The 20,897-nt window shown below is 39.5% G+C and overlaps 3 protein-coding genes across 4 annotated transcripts; 2 read left to right on the forward strand and 1 right to left on the reverse strand.

Moving 5' to 3' along the window:
• The first annotated feature begins 135 nt into the window (after positions 1-135).
• On the forward strand, positions 136-1,850 carry chrac1 (chromatin accessibility complex subunit 1). The gene is made up of 3 exons (XM_079571387.1): positions 136-353; positions 799-925; positions 997-1,850. The coding sequence occupies exons 1-3, from the start codon at positions 195-197 to the stop codon at positions 1,074-1,076; spliced, it is 366 nt and encodes a 121-aa protein (XP_079427513.1). The 5' UTR covers positions 136-194; the 3' UTR covers positions 1,077-1,850.
• Positions 1,851-2,013: 163 nt separating this feature from the next.
• On the reverse strand, positions 2,014-3,743 carry LOC306974250 (uncharacterized protein). The gene is made up of 3 exons (XM_079571425.1): positions 3,399-3,743; positions 2,650-3,170; positions 2,014-2,349 (listed from the first exon to the last, which is right to left on the reverse strand). Exons 2-3 carry the CDS (start codon positions 3,159-3,161, stop codon positions 2,211-2,213), a joined length of 651 nt encoding a protein of 216 aa, XP_079427551.1. The 5' UTR covers positions 3,162-3,170; positions 3,399-3,743; the 3' UTR covers positions 2,014-2,210.
• A 975-nt stretch (positions 3,744-4,718) lies between these two features.
• pip4p2 (phosphatidylinositol-4,5-bisphosphate 4-phosphatase 2) lies at positions 4,719-18,349 on the forward strand. Of its 2 annotated transcripts, XM_079570510.1 has the most exons (8): positions 4,719-4,947; positions 9,621-9,769; positions 11,252-11,358; positions 11,673-11,796; positions 12,869-12,946; positions 14,539-14,591; positions 16,671-16,761; positions 17,183-18,349. In XM_079570510.1, the coding sequence occupies exons 1-8, from the start codon at positions 4,842-4,844 to the stop codon at positions 17,324-17,326; spliced, it is 852 nt and encodes a 283-aa protein (XP_079426636.1). In that variant the 5' UTR covers positions 4,719-4,841; the 3' UTR covers positions 17,327-18,349. The 2 variants fall into 2 exon arrangements, with proteins under 2 accessions (XP_079426636.1, XP_079426637.1); XM_079570511.1 differs by lacking the exon at positions 12,869-12,946 and having other exon boundaries at positions 4,720-4,947.
• Positions 18,350-20,897: the final 2,548 nt, after the last annotated feature.

The raw sequence follows: 20,897 nt of genomic DNA on the forward strand, positions 1-20,897 counted from the left end.
CGGGAATAATTAAGAGTTAATTTAATGTTACCTTTTGTCCAACGCAACGCAAAAAAAATCAAATAAGACTTTTTTTTATGTGTCTCCAGCAGGGGGCGGTAATGCGCCTCTGACTCTTTAAGTCTCGAACGTTGGAGCAGTAGAAGAAGAATTGCGTCACAGTTCAAAACAAAAGCCTCGCGCCGTGTGGGTTTATGAAGATGTCTCAAAACAGTTGTGACAAGGATGACCAATCTCCAAGTGGCAAGAAAAGCATCTCCCTTCCCATCTCCAGAGTCCGACTCATCATGAAGAGCTCCCCGGATGTGTCGAGCATCAACCAGGAGGCTCTGTTCCTCACCACCAAGGCCACAGTAAGAAGCCGCACATTTGGAGCTAAAGCCCCCGCGTCACTGAGCAATGCTAACCGCAGTCTGTGCACAACAAGGGATTAGCACCCAGTTAGCTTCCTTATTGATATAATGTCAAAATGCCGGTCTATTTGTAAATAAGGCCTGTATTCGTTGCTGAGACAGTGCGTTTATTCTGGCAAACGTGTGTTTAAGTTAGAAAAAGACAACAGTACAATTAATCCGGAATCTTTACTTCCTCTCTGAATTAAAGTTGATCCAGGCTATATAATTCAGAATCTGAACATGAACTTGAGAGAGGCACAGGGGATGTTGCACACTTATACTTGTTGCTTGGATGGCAGCACTGTCATTTAATGTGCATTGGATCACCATGCCTTGTCTATCTAAATAATTGCTTGATCATACTTGCCACACACTCATGAGGCTGACTGAATTGTTGTTACAGGAACTTTTTGTGCAGCATCTTGCTCTGTCTGCATTCAACAACGGCGCTGGAAAGGAGACCAACTCTCTGCAGTACAGTGACCTCGCCAGCACCGCAGAGGAGACAGAGACTTTTCAGTTCCTCACAGGTAAGACACACTTTCAGCTTGAAACACTGCGACTTCTATCACTGTCATTTATGATATGTCATCAATAACAGATATCCTTCCAAAGAAGATCTTGGCACGAGAGTATTTAAAGTCTTTGGAGGAAATGCAAGAAGAGGATGGAGACTTTTGAGATGGACAGTGGATACATTTAAAATCCAAAACTTGAATCGTATGTAAGATATACACACCTCTCTTTCCTGCCTTTGAAATGGATGTAACTTTGATACTGTTCTACATGTAACATAAATTAAATGTAGAGCATTTGGGGAGAAAAAAGTCTAATTAAATCAAGGGACATGGTTTTTAGGAAAAAATAGTCACATTTAAGAAGAACTCTTGCTACTTAGAGTTTCGTTAATGATATTCAGAAAACCTGTAAAGCATCCCTGTGTGCTTGACATTATTGTTGATGTTCAGTGTATATTAAACAAAATGTAAAGAAATGGGCAATTAACCATCTTGTTTTACATTGAAAATTCAATGGTAGCATTGCCATTATACCAGTTAACAGCTCTCACTCAGCCTTTAAAATGGCGTCATCATGTTCGTTACACACAGCTGCCGTGCAGATGTGTCAGCTCTTGCTAAACATTTCTGAAACACTGTTGCTGTTTCTAGTTAAAATGCACTCATTTATAAATGATTGTAGCTACTGGACTGATGAATTACAAAAGGATACCTTTGCTATACTTGTGAATAATATTAAGTGTCATGGAACAACTGATCACAACAAGCCATCTACTATTTTATTTTGATATTAAAACAATCATAAAAGCTATGTTTTGAGTTTGTTCTTGTAAACAGTAACGTTAGATAAACTCTTAAGCTGCCTGGGGTGGCTGTAAGATGTTACTAATTTTACAATAACTTGTTGAGTCACTTCAAAATCCACATTTAAAATGTTATAAAGATAAACATGATTAAATTGCATCATATCAACTCATTCTCTTCTCTTACTATACGATATCATTGTGCTATGATAATTATTGATGAAATAGCTCAAACGTATAAACAAAATAACATGCGCTTTCCACAATTAGTACATGGACAAGATAAATACATTTAAGGTTAACGTTAAGGTATACTTTATTAATCCACGTAGGGAAATTCATTCTCTGCATTTGACCCATCCTCTATGCTGCTGGGGCGACCTGTAGGAGCAGTGAGCTGCCAGCGTGGGCCGGCGCTCGGGGACCCATCTCCATGATGTGCAGCCAGGCTGGTGGTCAGAAACATCTGGCTGAAGGATTCACCTATTGTGTTGTTATTGGATGAGTTTGTTGATTCGAAGCTGCATGTTCATCAGCGTCTGCTCCAGGATAGTAAACTCATTTTGCAGGATTGACGCCGCAGCCAGTCTGTGGTCTATGGCAGTTCGTGTGTTGATGAGATGCTTTTTCATGCTGTAAAAGGCACAAACGTCTGGTTTGTAAATGTGCATTTTTAACTTTAACCATCAGTGTTATATAATGTATTCTTTAAGTTATGTTTTTTAAGGCAAAGGTGTTACATCAAGCTTTACATCATTGACAGTTTAGCAGCCTGTGTAAAACCCAAAAATTCAGTTTTGTTACAACTATAAAAGGAGATAGACTTTGACTCAATGCAAGGTTTGTGCGCTGAATTATATAAAGGCAGTGGAACCTTTTTTACAGGCCAGACACATTTAATGACGAGTGACTTGTCATTTATGAATACTTCACCTTGTGAGGACTCCCTGTTCTTTGCCTTCTCTCCTTTTCTCCTCCAAAGACACAAACACCTTCTCCACTGTCAGCATAGTTTCCGCTGCGCTCTGGTGGTCTGCGTGGATGCCTTGGACCTCTTCTTTGGCCTGGAGCTCATAAGAGGGCCCTCCCTCCTCCACTCCACTGGACACAGACACAGCCTGTAGGGCCGCTCTGTTCTGCAGCATCAGCAGACGGGACTGGGTGAACTCCTCTGCCCCTGCTACATTGTCCCAACACGCACTGGGGGCAGAGGGCAGCACAAAGCGCTGGGTGCAGTTAGCTGGTTTCCCGAGTGTTTCTGTGACAAAGGGGCTGTCAGCTGGAAAACTGTGGAGCAGGTGGAGAAAAGATAATCCTGAGCCCCATTCCTCAAAATTGGCTTCTCCAGAGCCATCTTCATGGGCCAACAGTATGTCCTCAGCCATAGATACGAGCAGGCAGCAGGACAGGCAGAGCAGGGCTGCCCTCTCTGAGCCCAGAAGCATCTCACAAACCTTCAAGAAAGAGATCCAAACGACCTATTAAGCCTCACAAATGTGCAAACTCAGACAAAACAAAGAATTTAAGTTGTGACGTGTAAAATAAAGAGAGGCTCATCTGAGAAGATTGCAGACTGTAGTTGGCAAATATCCACAAACCATCACAGACAACTTTCTTAGCAGTCCTCTTAATACCCTAAATATAATCATAATATTGCAATTTAAGACATAATAGGATCTTACCTTGTCAATTACTTCCAGCGACAGAGCAAAGCAGAGCGTGAAGCTGCAATAGTGCTGTGGATCCTGAAGTGTTTGGAAAAAATGACTCTTCTATTACACGTAGTCCAATCTGAATCACTGTTTACTGGCGACAGCAGCAATGATTTTCCCTCTAAATCTGCAATCTCCAAAGAGACTATCCCCAAGACAACAGTAAAGCAGCCTAAATCAGGTACAAATGTGATGAGGCAGGCTACAAACGACACAAATTAGTCTGGCACCTCCCTTTTAGTCTTTTCTGTTTTGCTGCATTTTCCAGCCTCTTTCTACTACAACTTTGTGAATGGAGTTTAAAGAAAGGGAGGTGTGATGCCTTGGAATTTATGAGCCATTTTACTATGTGCTGAACATGACCAGCCTATCCCCCTATTTGGCTGAAGTCCACTTAACATTATAACAAAACATTATGGAAAATGAAAAACATGTATCAGAAGATGTGTTGCCAAAAGATCTAAAAGCAAGCAATTAGCTCACCACATTTGTTTTTGTTTTTTTGAGTGAATGGCCAGTGAACATGCTCTGAGGCAGACTTCCTGACATAAGCATCCAGGAATGGGAGACATTTTGGCACAAACAAACAGTGCAACATCAAGCTCAGAGGAAAAACGGACATGAGGCGCACAGCAGCTGAAGCACAGTACACAAGCTTGAGAAATGTTTTACTGCTGGAGTTCAGTGTTCCCTTTCCATCAGATTGAATACATGTGTCATCATGTGATTTAAAGCTGGAGGGTCTGTGCTGAGCAGAGGTTACATGGTTAAAGAAAACAATGCTTTGTCCTCTTTCACACTTCTATCCACATGTTGGAGGCTTTCCATACGCAGCCGTGGGCTGTAATTTTATAGCAACGCCATCCCGAGAAACCGACATGATTTTCGTCATAAATTTATCCACGAGTAGCATCTAGAGGCCGGAATTGGTATTACAGTCATTCCAGGCCTATTTCACTGGATTTATACATTTTTCTATTATATATTTATTGATTTATTTTACAAAACGTCATTCAGTTTGGTTGTTATTGAAGTTTTGTAAAAAAAATAAAAAGGGGAATCCCCAGAAGAGCAACGCTTATGGGGGGGACCCAGGGACCCATAGTTAAAATACACATACAATGTAGGCCTAAAAAATTAAAACAAGTTAGATCCAATTAACTGGGATATTATCCATATTAAAAAATGAAACTATAATCTGCTTAATCGCACTATTACGCAGCACAAATATTGGCCTGTGAGGAAACTGATTCCAGGGACCGAGGGGGGGGGGGACTGAGGGGCGTGCTCATGCTTAAGCCCACCCCACTGCGCTGTACGTCAGCGGTGCTGCTGGACTGGAGCTCGGCACCGACAGCCACCAGCCTCTGGCCGCTGCTGCGCCTATCCTGACCGACATTTGCGCTCGTCGACATGGCTTCCGACGGCATGGACGAGCGCTCTCCGCTACTGTCGGGCCCCAACTCCGAGAACGTGACCCCCACTGCGCCTCCGTATCTGCAGGACTCCAGCCCCCGAGGTAAACACGACGCATGTAGCTCGGGAAGGGGGTATTACTGCCACAACAGATGCGTGCTGAATCATTACGGGGCGTATTGGTTTTAGTCCAGTTTTGTTCGTAAATAAATTGCAACACAGCAGACAAGACATGGCATCGGCGTGAGTCCGATCAGCCGCTGAGAAAAAGGTGGAGCTTGTGCAGAAATCTGGAGCAGTGGGTTAATAAAGAGAGGCCCTGCTCCAGAGAGCTGTGGTTTACTGCTGAAATATCATTTTTCCCTCATCAAATGCCTTTGTGTGCAATATATCTAATGAGCACGCACGTCAATAAACAAACACGTAGCCTATATATTAATGGTGCAGAATAATGGCCTCTTCATTTTGTTTGTCTCTACACACTGAACCATGTGCGAGTAAATGACAATGATCATTCTGTTCACAAAGCGTTTTTTTTTTTGTATGGAGACCTGTCCTTCAGGATATAGGATGAAAGTGGAGGAGGGCGCTTTGATTTACTATTTGCCTACACTTGTTTTTGACTGCTGCTGTCATTTCAAACATTACACACTGATGTTTACATTTCACAGCCTTCTCACTGATTCTCCTGGCACTGGATTTCCTCAATACAGTATATTAAAAGCACTGTGTATTTGGACAGGGCTCCAGACTTGTACTGGTTGGAGCTGGTTGCGCCGGATGAAAAACTTTGGTCATAATTTAGGTTCAGTGTTTCACCAGTTGAAAATGCACCAAAAACAAAACAAAACCTGAACTTCTCTTGTTTAGGAGGAAAATAGTGCTTTAGATGATCTACAAGTCCTGAGTGTTGCAGTTTAGTTTACACTCTCTCTGTTTCTTGAAAGGTAACGAGCAAATAGAGACAAATCAATGGCAATTTAGGATTTGCAAAGTGGACAACAACTACACTTCTATGTAGGAGCACAAGGTTGATGGAAATATCGATCAATTTATTCAAAATAGTCCCGTCTTCGGATTGTCGTATCTTGCTTTCGATAGTTTTGCTGCAGGGATCGACAACCTTGGCAGCTTTTTTGAATGGATTTTCTGCCAAATGCAACATTTACTGAACAAATACTGCATGACTAATCACACAGCATTATTTATTCTCATAATCTGGTTTAGATGTGATTCAGGCCACATCTTTTCGAGATACTTTAGTCACTCAAAGTTCTCCTGCTTGTTTAAACTTGTTAAAGTCTAGTAACCACTCCTATTTATTCCTGTATTGTAGAGCAAGTAGGTCAGTTGCCATCAGATTAATAGCACAGCCACTTAAATGCTACAGACCCATTTCATTATTGAACTTTGAATAAATCCCCCACTTGTTCAGTCGATAGTCATTAAAGCAAAGGCCACTACGTACAAATAACACAGCACATTTCTTTGAAGTTCTGCTGTAGTTTTTTCCAATGAGTGTGTTTTGATGGATTAATGGTTTGTAGATTATCGACCACTGCTTAGGCTTACTCACATGCAGCACCAGTGTTAGGGGAAAGGGAAATAGTTTGGTTCAAATCATTAATTGCGGTAAAAGCTCATCTCTATCCTTTTCTTATATTCCTGACAGGGATGAGTTCATAAGCACATTTTACATCTTTCACGGGGCAAATTGCCACATCCTTGTTCTGGGCCCTTTTTACCCCACGTACAGTCTGTCACCAAAGACAAAGACTGTACTGAAGGGGCTAAAATGGAGTGCACTATACTACAAGTTAAAAAAAAAACTGTGAAAAGCAACAAACTTTAAGCTCAGTGTTTTGCTCAAGTTGTCAATGAACTGATTTTGTTCATATGTATATATTTTTTTTAAGATTCAGTTGAACTTACTGTAGGTGCTTTAAAGGGGCTGGATACAAGTTTGCCATTTTATACTCACTACTGCCACCTCAGGTCATACGTGTAACTGCACCTTCTATATTATGCTCGTGCATGACGGCACTTCAGACCCGAAGTAACAACTTTTTGAGTGACAGTGCAGGATTTTAGAGGCAGTTGTGGTGAACAGGTCTGGGCTCATTCTACACATTAGGACAAGGCTGGTACATGTAGGGGGAGGAAAATACATAATTTTAACATTTTTAAACTCCATATAGCCCCTTTAAGGGCTGGACGATATGGCAAGATTTTTTTTTTTAATTGATCAATCTAAATTTACGATTCCTTTTATTATTTCATACTAAAAACTATGCAGCTGATTCCTTAATTTCGACAGACCTTTTATACAAACCTCAGCTTCTTTTTTTGACCAAAGTAGAGATTGTGATTTCAATAAAACTTTGATTATTTTATCCAGCCCTAGGTGCATTATTATTAGGACACTTTTCTGTGAAGTGTCTATAATCATTGTTGGTAAAAAATTCCACTGGAGCTAGTTATAAATCACAAGAAAAAGATTTTGCGAAAACCTTCTGTACCAGTTTCTCCAGTTTGTCGACGTCACAAATCCGTCCACACATCCTTTTTCTTCCTATGCACTGATTTTTGTGCATATAGTTCCAAGTGCTTCGATGATCATTTTGTATCACATTGCGGTCTTCGTGGATACTGTTTGTAAATATGTCTGTTGCTTGGCCTGGTTCGAGTGCTGCCGGATGTGCTGGTGTGGCGGCTCTTTGCACAACCCCGTCTGCCCAGAGTAGTGTCTTCTCATCTTACCTTCGGAGCAAAGGGCACGCTGCCAGCATCATATAGCAGCTGAATACAGTTCCCCCCCCTGCATTACGGCAACTCACAGAGGAGAACCAGGGAACTTGAGATTTTTTGGGAATAGCCGTGATTTGCCCATACCGTTTCTGGTATTGTTTTTGCAGCAAGATGTAAGAGAGATGACTCATTATGAAAAATAGGTGAAGCCACTTTTTTCACAGCTTGACAGAGTGTAAATGTAGTATCCCTCCTGTCCATACAGCCACAACACCACTGGTCCTGCTACCTTTGATCAGTTTATAAATTCACACAAAAGTTTTTTTATTTTGGTTAATTTGAATAAGTTCTTATTTCACCACGGGCTCGATTTATAAGATATGATTGTGAAAAGGATTAGCAGAAATATGTAGACTAATTAGCAAGAGCTACTGCTGGATTACTCAGACTGCTGCAGTTACCTCGCCTCCACTCATGACCTGGAAGTGAATTCATGGAAGGCTTCTGAGGCTTTGTGTCGCCAGTAAATCGCAGTATGATCATAATGGGTGGAAGTGATCAAGGCGATATTAAGCTATATTAGTCTAGTACAATTGTGTAGGTCCCTTGTTGTTCAGGTTTCCATTAAAGGGCATATGACACATTAGACACAGCTTTTGCTGAAACATGGCTAACACGATTATATTTAAGATTTTGCTAAAGATTTTACCCGGCTTTCTTTCGTTTGGCTATTTTTGTGATGTTTATAGCTTCACTTCCTTATTGGACACCGACAGGAAGTGACAACAACAAGTGAATGTACCATTTTAAACTGTTGCAATACGAGCGATCGCAATGTCGTCACATCCGTTGGCCGTGGTAGGCATTTTACATTTTCATATTTGATAAACATTTTATTAAAATCCTTTAATCAGCAAAAACAATGTCCATAAACAGGGCATTGCTTCTCTTGCGCTGTAACAGATCTGTCATTTTATAAAACCGAGTTAGAGACCTGTATGCATCAGCTGCCTACCAAACATCCGGTGAAAATTGCGGAAGTAAACAATAACAGCGATCGCTCGTATGCCAACCATGTTAAAGTCAATGGGAAATGCCTAATATTTCTTCATTAAAATTGCTGCTTCAGTAAAATAAAATTCTAATTAATATTTTAAAAAGCATTAAAAAAGAACCTTAATGTTTTTAGAGATGGCTATATGGACCTGTTTTGTCCTTCTTTGATCAGAGTTTGTTTAGGATTCAGCAAATTTGAATTGAAAGTAGTTTTTGTTTGGTTAAGTGGTTTTAGTTTTAGATAGCTTTGTATTTGTTTTCTTGTTTATTCCAAGTACAGACATATATAGTTGTAGACATATATAAATCATTAATCTGGTGCACTGAAAGACAGATTTACTAATGTGTCCCTTGACGTGTTGAGTTCACAGTTTATTTCACAACATTGACCAAATTAAATAATGTAGAAATAATTATCCCGGCGGATGTACAGGCTTTTATGTTGGAACCTGACAGTGAAAGGATGATACCGTTTTGTGTCCCAAAGCCTCATTGTTCCTCCTGCACTTCCACACGCATGAAAAAGTTAATCTGAATACCGTGAACAGCTTTGGACAGGATTTAAAAGCAAAGGCTTATGTGACTTTGAAAGGGAGTAAATGACTGTACCTACTGCTTGGTCAACAAAGCAACTTTATATGAATAACATTGCGCTACTGTTTGGCTACTTATCTCTGCAATGCTTTAAACTGATAGGAATTTACTGCAGTATTAGTACATTAATAGCAACAAATATCTCTAATTAAACTTTGACTTGTATCTATATTTAAAAAAGCAAAGAGCAGTAACTTGTATAATAAAGTACATTTTACAATTGGAAAACATTTTACTATATGTATATTTGCCTTTCTAATCAGAGTTGTACAAAGTTTTTTAGCCTGTTCTTTGTTCACACGTGCAATGACAAATTATTTCAGAGCTCACGTTATGCTGGTGATACTAATGGATATTTATGTTCTTTTTCTTCTGAAGCCGAACTACCTCCTCCCTACACAGCCATCGCCAGCCCAGACGCCGGCGGAGTGCCAGTAATTAATTGTCGTGTGTGTCAGTCGCTCATCAACCTGGACGGGAAACTGCACCAGCACGTCGTCAAGTGCACCGTCTGCAACGAGGCCACGGTGAGCTGCTGACGGGATCATGCGTCTGATAGTGTGTAGTGGTAGTTTCAGGTTCGACAGTTAAAGGTCACCATTCATTCATTCATTCTGCAAAAATTAGATGTAAAACTAGACTATTTGAATTTGCGTTGTTTAGTTAAAGTTGTTTTACCCAATAGATAGAAATGAATATTTTCATCATTGAAAAATACCAAATATGAGCCTTTGCTGTGAGCGGCTCAGCTCTCCTAACACATGACTGTAACTTTACCACAAGTGAGTCTCCAGCCCGTTTCCATGGAGATGTCGACAAAAGTCTGCACAATTTTAGATTTTAATAGGTTAAGTTCTCCAAATCCATTCTTTGATTACCCACTGCAGTAATAGCATATTATGTGTTGAGCTGGTCATTAGGAGCATATTTTGTACTGATTGCAACAGTATAGTCCAAAATGTTACATTGTTTGCCTTTTAAAGCAGTACTAAGTAACTTGTTTACCTTAATAATTCCTTTTTGCTGTCCGTCTCGGGGTAATACAAGTGTTAATTGATGATTGGCGGGTCTTTCATCTCCCCCTTGTGTCTCTGGCCGGAAAGCCATGCTTGCAACTTTCCCTTCTCCGACCTGGAGGCCCAATACACACTAATGGAATCATGACGAAGAAGCTAGCAGGCTAACTGGCAAAGCTAACTACGGGCTAGCGCCACTTAAACTGTATTTATAATACAGCCAAGTTGGAGTGAAAAAAATTATCTCCATTGAGTAATTGGTTGTGGCACAATATATATCCCTCTCTCCCTTTGTCTTTTCTGTCAGCATAGTATTTACTCTCACGGACAATTAATGAGTAAAAAAACAACAACAACATGCTACGACACCTGCAGTGGCGCTAATGGCCTCTTGGGGCATGAGCTACTTAGTTCTGCTTTAAGTTCCTCGGTATAATAATTATGACTATATCAGGGCTCGGCAACGTGAGGTCCAGTGTCCAAATCTGGCCCCTCAGCATATATTCATTCCATATTAATTCCTTTCAAGGAGGACCTCGAGAGGCACAATACATTATTGTACAATTGAGATTTGTCTGCAAACCTGAGCCCTCGTTGATAAGCAATGCGCAACCATCACGCTAACACTTTCGGACAGGCAAGTGGGATGACATGTCAGGCTCAAGGGCATAATGTCAGTTTGCACCTCTGGAATTTAACCATTTTCCCCATCTTGATAATGTGCAAACGATTAACTAAGCTTTTGTGCCTTCTCGGGGTAGAGATCGCCCTGTATTGTTCCTGCAGACACGGGGCTCATTAATGCCCTGCATCAGTCGACAGACGTAAGAGGCTGATGAGGCGGACTGTTGAACTTATATATATTTCATGATTGAAAGGCAAAGGAATTGATTTTTCGGAACACTAACCTCCATGAAACACAGAGGCAAAGGAGGCGCTATTAGTTTGTAGCAGTATATAAAATAACATGGCATTCTGATTATTTCCTTGCAGCCTATCAAGAATCCCCCAACTGGTAAAAAGTATGTGCGGTGTCCCTGTAACTGTCTGCTCATCTGTAAAGACACGTCGAGGAGGATAGGATGTCCTCGACCGAACTGGTAGGTCGTATTAAAAGTGAGCGAGAAAAGAAAAAGCAGTTGAAACAAAAAACAAGCATATTTGATCAGTTTGTGAAAGTGGAGACCTTTCTGTGTAAAGTTTGCATGATCTGCCTTTGTATTGGGTTTCTGCATGAGTTCAGGACCTTCTGATCGACATAATTTTGTTTTACTTGTTACCGTTACTTTACCCAAACTGAGAGGTTTAATCAGGCTAATGTTAAACCTGACAAAATATGAAAACATAAGTTCTTTTTGATAAATGTTCTCTGTAACTTTGCTCTGACTCTGCTTCTCTTGCTTTGCTTTCACAGTAGACGCATTATAAATCTTAGCCCAGTCATGGTGATCCCAGAGGAGCAGCCCGCTCAGCCAGCGCTGCCCATCCAGCCGGAGGGGATGAGAGTGGTCTGTGGCCACTGTGGGAACACTTTTCTAGTACGTAATGGCACTGAGACACTCGATCTGCACGCTCTCACCAAGGTTGTTGCTGTGCTGTAGTTTTTGTACTGTGCAAACTCGACGACAACTGTGGGCAGAGATTGTCTAAATCATTATCACGATATTTTTAGATCTCATGGCTTGCCAAAGTAAACGCACAAACTACATCTGAAAATGTCATCAAGCATATCATAGATCAATGACAATTATGTGTGTTTGTTTATGGATTTTCTTTTAAAGCGGTTTAAAGCCACACTAACAGGTGGTAAAGCAGGGCATGGGAACTGCTCTTACCCGCCCAATACCCTCAAAGAAGACGTCACTGTAGAAAGCTTAGATATTTACAAATTTATTTATTTGTATCTGTATAAAAAGGTGGTTCTCAACTGGTGAGTCGGAAGACTTTGCCTAAAAGATGAATTGCTTTGATTGTTTTGGAAACTCACCTTTAGGATCAATGCTTTGAATCAACAGGGGTAGGCAAGTTTGTGTCATGGAGGGCCGATTTTTTTTCAATGCCAAAACACCAAAGCCCAAAGTAAAGCACCTTTTTTTCTACAAATATACGTTTTGCACACAATACATGACCTAATCAGGTGTTTTGCTGGGAAATGTGAAAATATTGACAGTATTTTCCACATTATAGAGTCCTTTTCACATATTTGGTCTCTGATTTATGAATAAATGTTTCTTCAAAATTCTCTTGGGGACCAAAGGTTTTATGCTGGAGGGCCGAATTTGGCCCCCGGGCCTGACGTTGCCTACCCCTGGTCTATAAGGAAACTGAAATTACTATATTTATTTGGGTCGCGGCTTGTCATGATAAACTTTTTAAGAAAAGTCTCAAAGCTGTTAAGAACCACTAATCTAAAAAACATAATTTTCATATTTGCCGGGCACCCCTTATTTGAATAGAGGGTGTGTCCTGTATTTTCCAAAGGAGACCAGGGTTATATTCATCATAAAAACAACTCTTACTATTGAGATGAATCGGTAATATCTCGGGTGAAGTCGTTGAGCTGAATTACCTCTATTAACATGTGCACATTGTCACTTGGTGCGTCTGTAGGGCAGTGAGGATGCCAAGTCATCTCAGCCAATGTCTGGCCTGTCCAGCGATGGCTCTCCCCCAGCAGCACAGCAACAGGTTCACAGTGTTGGAGATATTAACCTCAGTCTAACATTTACATAGTGTTTTTCTTTTTTCATTGGTGATGACATCCATTTTGTGCACATCTGACTAAAACCTTGTACATTTGTGTTTTGCAAGTGTTTAAACATGTCGGATGTGTACAAGAGCCAGCTACTGTGATTTGGGTTATCATAACACAAGCTTATTAACAATGCTTTTGGTGAAACTAACACAATTCATTTGTGATTTTGGTATGATTAGTCAATGAAAACTTCAGATAAGTTCTAGGTAGGGCTGCACAATATGAGAAAACTGTCTTGATTCATTTTTAATCATCAATTTGTTTTTGTAAAGCCCAATATCACTACAGTTGCCTCACAGGGCTTTCCAAGTAATGACAATTTGATCTAACAGTAGCATGGAAACCGGCAATATTGTGATGACGATACTATAGCAATACACTGTATTTTCAACACAGTACGCTACAAATTAACTCTAGATGTGTCTAAGTGTCTAGTTTTAGTCGACTAAAATTGCATGTACATTTCAACAACTTTGTATGGAAGATTTTTTTGTCTCTCTGTCTGAGAAATGTATGCTTTTAATCTTTTTAGCATTGAAATTTTGATTGAAAATTGATTTTTTTTCCACTCACTGAATTTTCACTGCTCATTTCTGAAGGGTTTTTTAATTGAAAATGAAAAATTCACCTTTTAAATATTCACGATATTATTTTTTAACATATTGAGTTTAGACTGTTGATTTTGAAATATTTAAAAACAATACAGTGTATGTTTTCAATATGAATTTTTCATTGTGAATTTGAAACACTTTGAATTATATGTTGAATATTCAGTGTCTGAAATGCGAGAATAAAAAATTTCAGTGTAAAAAAAAATAAATGCAGAAAATTCACAGACATTTAAAATTCACATTCTGATGATACAAAAAATCTTCCATAACTTTGCATTTATAATATTTATTATAATTATATTAAATCAAGGTATCCTTTGGCAGAGAATTTAAATGATATGAGGTAGGGCTGAACGATATGGACAAAATTTAATATCTCCATATTCATGCCTGTTATCTTCAATATCGATACGATACAATATAACTATGGGTTAGGTGAAAACTAAGCATTTTTCAGAAAAATTAAATCCTAATACAAAAGAGTGCAGTTTTATTGATGAAAATCTATATCGTTTATATCTTGCCTTTTCGATTTTAATATTTTGAATGTTAATATCTCGATATCGATACGATAACGATATATCTTTCAGCCCTAATATGAGGATCTTTCAAACTGTCAATGGAAGTTTGGATGATTTTAGTCTTTTTGAAATTTAATCTTATTTTAGTCGACGGTTGTGTTAGCGCAAAGAAACCTTAGATCTTTGTCTAATTGCAGACGTCTGTGATGTTGTGACAGGTTGTGGCGTCTCGCATTGTGTCACTTAATATTGCAATAACAATCATTTTGCCATGTATTGTGCAGCCTTAGTTCTAGGTCTTTCTTGATAATTGGTTGTAGTGTGTGAGTTTATTGCTGTGTTTCGCGTTTCCGTGATTAAACTGATGATGATGTTTTGTCTGTTCCCTCGCAGTGGATGGAGCTTCGGTTTAACACATTAGCCAAGTGTCCACACTGCAAAAAAATGTGAGTACCATGGAAAATAAATGCATGTACAATAATTACTGTTATTTGTAGATGATAAGAGGAGCACAATATGAGGGTTTTGGGCCTGGACTGAGGCAGTGTGTTATAAAAGTACTGCACAGACCAGCTTTGTGTGCATTTGTAGCTGGAGTAGTTTTAAGGCATTTTCATGGCTGAAGCCTTAGTGGTCTGGACTTACTGGAAATGGGCTAATCTCGACGTGTGACTGGACTTAGCGATTTGCCTCAAACCAAGCGGTGGGAAAGGACTTTAGCAGAGTTTAGACAATAGAAGTGTTCCAGATCATGTCTGCAGAGGCCTACATAGGTTTATACAGAGCATCTTTTCACTAAACATAAGTGGCATCTTGTCCAAATGATGAGACTCATGTCTTGACATAGATGCTAATGCGAAATGCCAGGGGGATTACACATATCTCTATTGACATGGCTGTTAATGTCACATGGGTATAGATAGAACCATTCCCTTACAACAGTGCCTCTCTTTGTACCAGATGTTGTATCATGTACTGTTCAGAACTTCCTTGGATATTCCTGGATTGTCCGTATTAAACGTAGATTTGCTTGGCTATTTTCATTGTTTGTAAAGTAACACTACAGACACACGCAGTAGTAGCTGAACAAAATTATAGTCCATCCATGACACAATGCAGAGTAGTAGAAGGGAGGCGGTCAGGTGATGGCGGACCCCTAAGAGGCGATTTCTGAAGAATGCCTGAGTCCCGTCACATGAGAGGCATGTGAGCGCAGTGCAGGGAAACAGTGAAGTAAAGGGAGATGTGATGCCCGCTGCTGCTTCAGGCTTGATTTTAGCGTGTGTTTGAATGGAGCAGTACCATGTGACTCACCCATGATGAAAGCATGTGTGAGGTGATTCTTATTAGCCTTTGACCATGTTATAATGTAAATAAAACATACTTGTTATTGAGTTTTGCATCATTCATGTATGTTTGAGGAATCCATCATAGTCCGTATCAAATCCTCAAAAAGGTGTCGGTGCTCCTCTGTGATTTTAAAGTCAGCTTGGCTCGTTTTTAGTAATTTTAGCTCTAAAATTGTCTCCACTGAACAGCATTTCTTCAGTTAATGTTTAAGATTAATTTATGCTGCTTCATTCTTTGTTCTTCTCTTTTTATCTAAACTTTAGGTAGTAAAACATTAAAAATACCAAGGCTCAAGGGTCCATAGGTTTTGAAATAATCTGAATCAAGTGTAATGCAAGGACTGTTAGCAATTTCCATTTGTGGGCTTTGATTTGGTTATGACCATAAATCTACATAATAGAGATCGGCGGGTGCCATTCAGCCCCATTCATAGTAATGATCCCGAGTGGTCTGTCACATGAACATGGCTGCTCAATCTCCTCCTACAAAGCCTGTTCCTTAAAGGGCAAAATGGCTACGAGCCTCCACAGAGTTCCACAGCCTGTCAATCATAAACTTCGGCTTCCACTTTTTATTTCTTGTATACAAAAACCAGCATGGTTAAAAAATATGACACATAGCCCAGAGTTGTCACATGGGTCATAGCGATTTTTAGAACAAATAAAAGTCCTTGGAGCCAGGCTTTTAAGAAGTTTAAATGAGGTCCAAAGCTACATTAGAACCCTATTTCCAGAGAGCCGCCCTGGCCATCAGGGGGTGGTATTGCAGGTGCTCGTCATATAACTAGAAAATCATGAAAAAGTGCATTTACCTGTTGTTCAACTTAAAATGTGAAACTAATATATGATATAGACTCATTACATGCAAAGTGACATTTTGATGATTGTGGCGTACATTTTTAATTTGGGGTTTTTACAAGCTGTGAGCCATAATAATCAAAATGATAACAAATAAAGGCTATACATATCTCACTTTGCATGTAATGAGTCTATATCATAATTAGTTTCACAGTTTAAGTTGAATAACAGAAGTAAATGCACTTTTTCACGATATTCTTATGTCAGCTCCCCGCCATGAGGACCAAAGAAAAGGGCTTTCCTTGCCCATTGTTTATGACATATTAAATTGTAATCAGGAGTTCTTCAACATAAACATATTCTTAAATGTTTTTCCAGATCGTCTGTTGGTAGTGCACTCCCGAGGAGGCGCTGCTGTGCCTACATTACAATAGGAATGATCTGCATTTTCATCGGTGTGGGTTTAACTGTAAGTATGGCAGTTCTTTGCTTGATTTTTGTTTGAATTGAATGTGGCAGCACAAAATAGTAAAACCACCAGACTGTAGCTATTGGGGAATAAATCTGTAGCCTGGCCGGCCTGAGTACACGCTTCTCCTATTCTTCACAAAGACGTGTCCTGCTTTTGAACAGCTACAAAAGCAGGTGTGGATGGCTGGCCAGGCTAATAAATCTGTACAACTGTAGTAAAGTTATTTATAAAACCAGCCACTAGGGGTCATAAGCTTGTGAAATCTTTGCGTAGCTTTCAAACCCAGTCTGCAAGAAGGTGAACTAACTGACTGACATTGGAAGAAAACACAAAAAAATAAGGGAAAAAAATGTTTATGAATCAATCTTAATTTCTAAAATGAAACAAATGTAAAATGTTTAATTGTCTGCATCTCCAGGTGGGCACTCGGGACTTTGCCAGCCGATACAATGCCACTTACGTGTCCTGGGCCTTTGCTTACCTGCTGGGGCTCATCTGCCTGATACGAGCGTGTTACTGGGGCGCCATCAAAGTCAGTTACCCCGAGAACAGCTTCGCCTAATGCACCCCAGCCCTCTGCTTCAACACAGACCGGAGTTTTTCTGCCCCACATTGTCAGATTGTATGAAAGAACTCAAACGCTGGATGTCAGTCTTTAAGCATCACTGAACAAACTTATTGTATGTTGATCTGCGCGCCCAGACAGATCATAAATACCCTGCTTTCATCCAAGTACCTTCTAATAACTGTGATTTAGTTTTTTTTTTTTTTTTTTGAGGAATGCTTGAATCAGGTCGGTCTGGATAGTTTAGCAGACTTTGGAGTTGGTCTCTGCCATGTTTTCTCAACAGTCTGACCCAGTTTTTAAGAAGCATTTTCAAAACTACCCAGACCAAATTACAGAAAGAAAATAAAAACCCATTGCACTTTGATTATATGCAATTTAAGTGTTGTTTTGCTGCTAGTTTGACTCCAGTTGTAGACCTCGGCATCTGCGTCATGTACTCTAACCATTAACCTGCCTGTGCACATTGACACATTCAACTAAATGATTTTAACCTTTGAGATTTTAAATGAAAATGCCCCATAAGGCTCAGTGTGCCAATTTGTCCACAGCAAATTGCCAATAATGTATTTATTTTTCATTGTGCCATGCAGCTTTCAACCTTACAGCAATAGCCTCTTTATGTTGACAGACGTACTGCTCACTCCAAAGTATAATGACGGTTTATATTTGCATGATATTTACATGATGACATGGTATTTTATGTTGCAGTTGTGCCGTTACTTCACTCTGACAGAAGTAGCTTGGTATTCTGTGAGTTGTAGGATGTTTAGTCCCCTTTGCTCGTCAATAACCTCCAGTGACCTCTGCGCTAGACAACTTTGCTAACATCAGTAACATTGCTATAAGCTAATAACAGCATCTTGTCTTTTGATGTCAACCATTGGGCACAAACTGCTAACCTTGTTTTGAATGTGATGAAATGATAAAACTGCTTTGTACATAGTTCAAATCTAGTATTTGGAAAAGTGTAGTGAGACTAAAGGAAAATGGATCTTGGGTCTTTTTAAAAATGATAATTTATCAATAAAAATGAAAATGTATAAATTTGGACGTCTTGAATTTTCACTCGACAAAAAGGCATCAGAGAATAAGCCTTTAAGTTCAGCCTATAAGCTTTGGTTTTATTATTGGCTTGCAATACACAAGTTAAAGAAGTACTTGACCTACAACATGAACTCAATGAACATTCACCATAGTTTAAATAACAAAAACTACTCAATTATTATTTTTCGTTAGCCACAGAGCAAAATTGCCTACACTTTCTACTACACCATTACACATCCATTAACGAGGTAAAAGACAAATGGATGATGAGGAAAAGCCATATCAATAGTATTAGTGTTTGGACATGACTTGGCAGCTTACTCAGACTTACTCAGTCGAAATAACAAAAGTCGTTTTTCAAAACCAGTCACAAAATACATTGGTTAAAAAAACAGATTGAAGCTTTTGATCAGGAATGTCAGAAATTCTGGTAATGGTACCTTCGTATCTAGGATGTACATTTTACGTATTTGCTAAATAGAAATGATAAAGTGGTTAGGAGAGAGTGGACTGATATATTTCTTATTCTATGCTTCTGTAAAGTAAACATTCATTCCATCCTACAATAGCAATAATAGAATACCAATGTGTTGTTATTCCATGTTTTCCAAAAACTGTGAAATATGAGTTAGGCAATTATGCTGTGGCTCACGTTTTGATAAATTCTCTCACCACCAGGGGGCGACATTTACAATGTTTAAAACGCTGTATTGTCGTTTCTCAAACTGGGGCCATCTGGTTTAGAACTACTTTGATCATAGTTTACTCAAATTTTGGACATGGTTTGGGCCCCATTTTAATACATTTCAGTCTTTATACAGTGCCTCTCGTTAGTATTCATACACCTTGAACTTTTGCACATTTTGTCATGTTTACAACCCTAAACATAAAGATTTTATTTTTATTTTTTTACTAAACGTTCACACACAAGTAACAGACAACTGTGAAGTGAAAGCAAAATGATACATGATTCTGTTAATTTTCAAAAAATAGAAAAGTGAAAAGTGGGGCTTGCATAAGTATTCATACAGCATTTTCTGAGTGCATTAAATTGCCTTTAAAACATTTCTAATGACTCCAGAATGTTCACACCTTGGCCTAACGGTTAAATAGAGGCACCTGTGTGTAATCTACTCTCGGTATAATTTCAGCTGTTCTTTCAGGCCCTCAGAGCTGTGGTCAGAGTGTATTGGTCACTGAACAGCATAATGAAGGTCAAGGAGCACCAGAGAGGTCAGGGATAAAGCTGTGGAGAAGTTTAAAGCAGCCTTAAGTTATACAAAGATTTCCCAAGATTTGAACATCTCCCGGAGCACTGTTCAATCCATTGTTCGGAAATGGAAAGAGTATAGCACCACTGCAGACTTACCAAGACACGGTCACCCATCTAAAATATCAGAGCGAACAAGGAGAGCACTGGTCAGAAAGGCAACCAAGTGCCCCATGATAACTCTGGAGGAACTGTGAAGTCCTGCTGCTGAGCTGGGGAAACTGTACATGGGACAACTATAAGTCGTATTCTTCACAAATCTGGCCTTCATGGACGAGTGTAAGAAGAAAGCCATTATTGAAAGAGGCCCTAAAAAATCCTGTTTGAAGTTTGCTAGAAGTCATATGGAGGACACAGCTCCATGTGGTTTGGTCAGATGAGACAAAAATGTAACTTTTTTGGCCCAAATGCAAAACGTTATGTATGGAGCAAATCTGACACTACTCATGGTCCTGAGTGCACCATCCCCAATGTCAAATATACGGGGGAAGCATCATGCTGTGGGACTGCTTTTCCTCAGCAGGGACTGGGGAGATTGTAAGAATAGTTGGGAACATGGATGGAGCCAAATACAGAGAAATTTTGGAGGAAAACCTGCTGGAGTCAGCAAGAGAACTGAGGCTGGGGCGGAGATTCACCTTCCAGCAGGACAATGACCCTAAACACAAAGCTAAATCTTCAATGGAATGGTTCAATAAAAACATATTAATGTGTTAGAATGGCCCAGACAAAGTCCTGACCTAAATCCTATTGAAAATCTGTGGAAAGGTCTGAAAACTGCTGTTCACAAACGCTCTCCTTCTAATGTGACAGAGCTGGAATTGTTTTTTAAAGATGAATGGGCTAAAATGTCAGTCTCTACATGTGCAAACCTTGTAGAGTCAAACCCAAAAGACTTGCTGCTGTTATTGCAGTAAAAGGGGGTTCCACAAAGTATTCATGCATGCTGTATGAATACTTATGCAAGCCCCACTTTTCACTTTTCTATTTTTTGAAAAATAACAGAATCATGTATCATTTCGCTTTCACTTCACAGTTGTCTGTTACTTGTGTGTGAACGTTAAGTAAAAAAATCAAAATAAAATCTTTATGTTTAGGGTTGTAAACATGACAAAATGTGCAAAAGTTCAAGGTGTATGAATACTAACGAGAGGCACTGTGTAGACCTGGTAGTACTTGGAAAACACTTTCTAAGGTAGTTGGTATCCTGATTTCCAAATAATATATCACGACATCAGTATAAAAACAACC

The sequence above is a fragment of the Gobius niger genome (genome assembly GCF_951799975.1).
Source record: "Gobius niger genome assembly, chromosome: 14".
Taxonomy (NCBI): domain Eukaryota; kingdom Metazoa; phylum Chordata; class Actinopteri; order Gobiiformes; family Gobiidae; genus Gobius; species Gobius niger.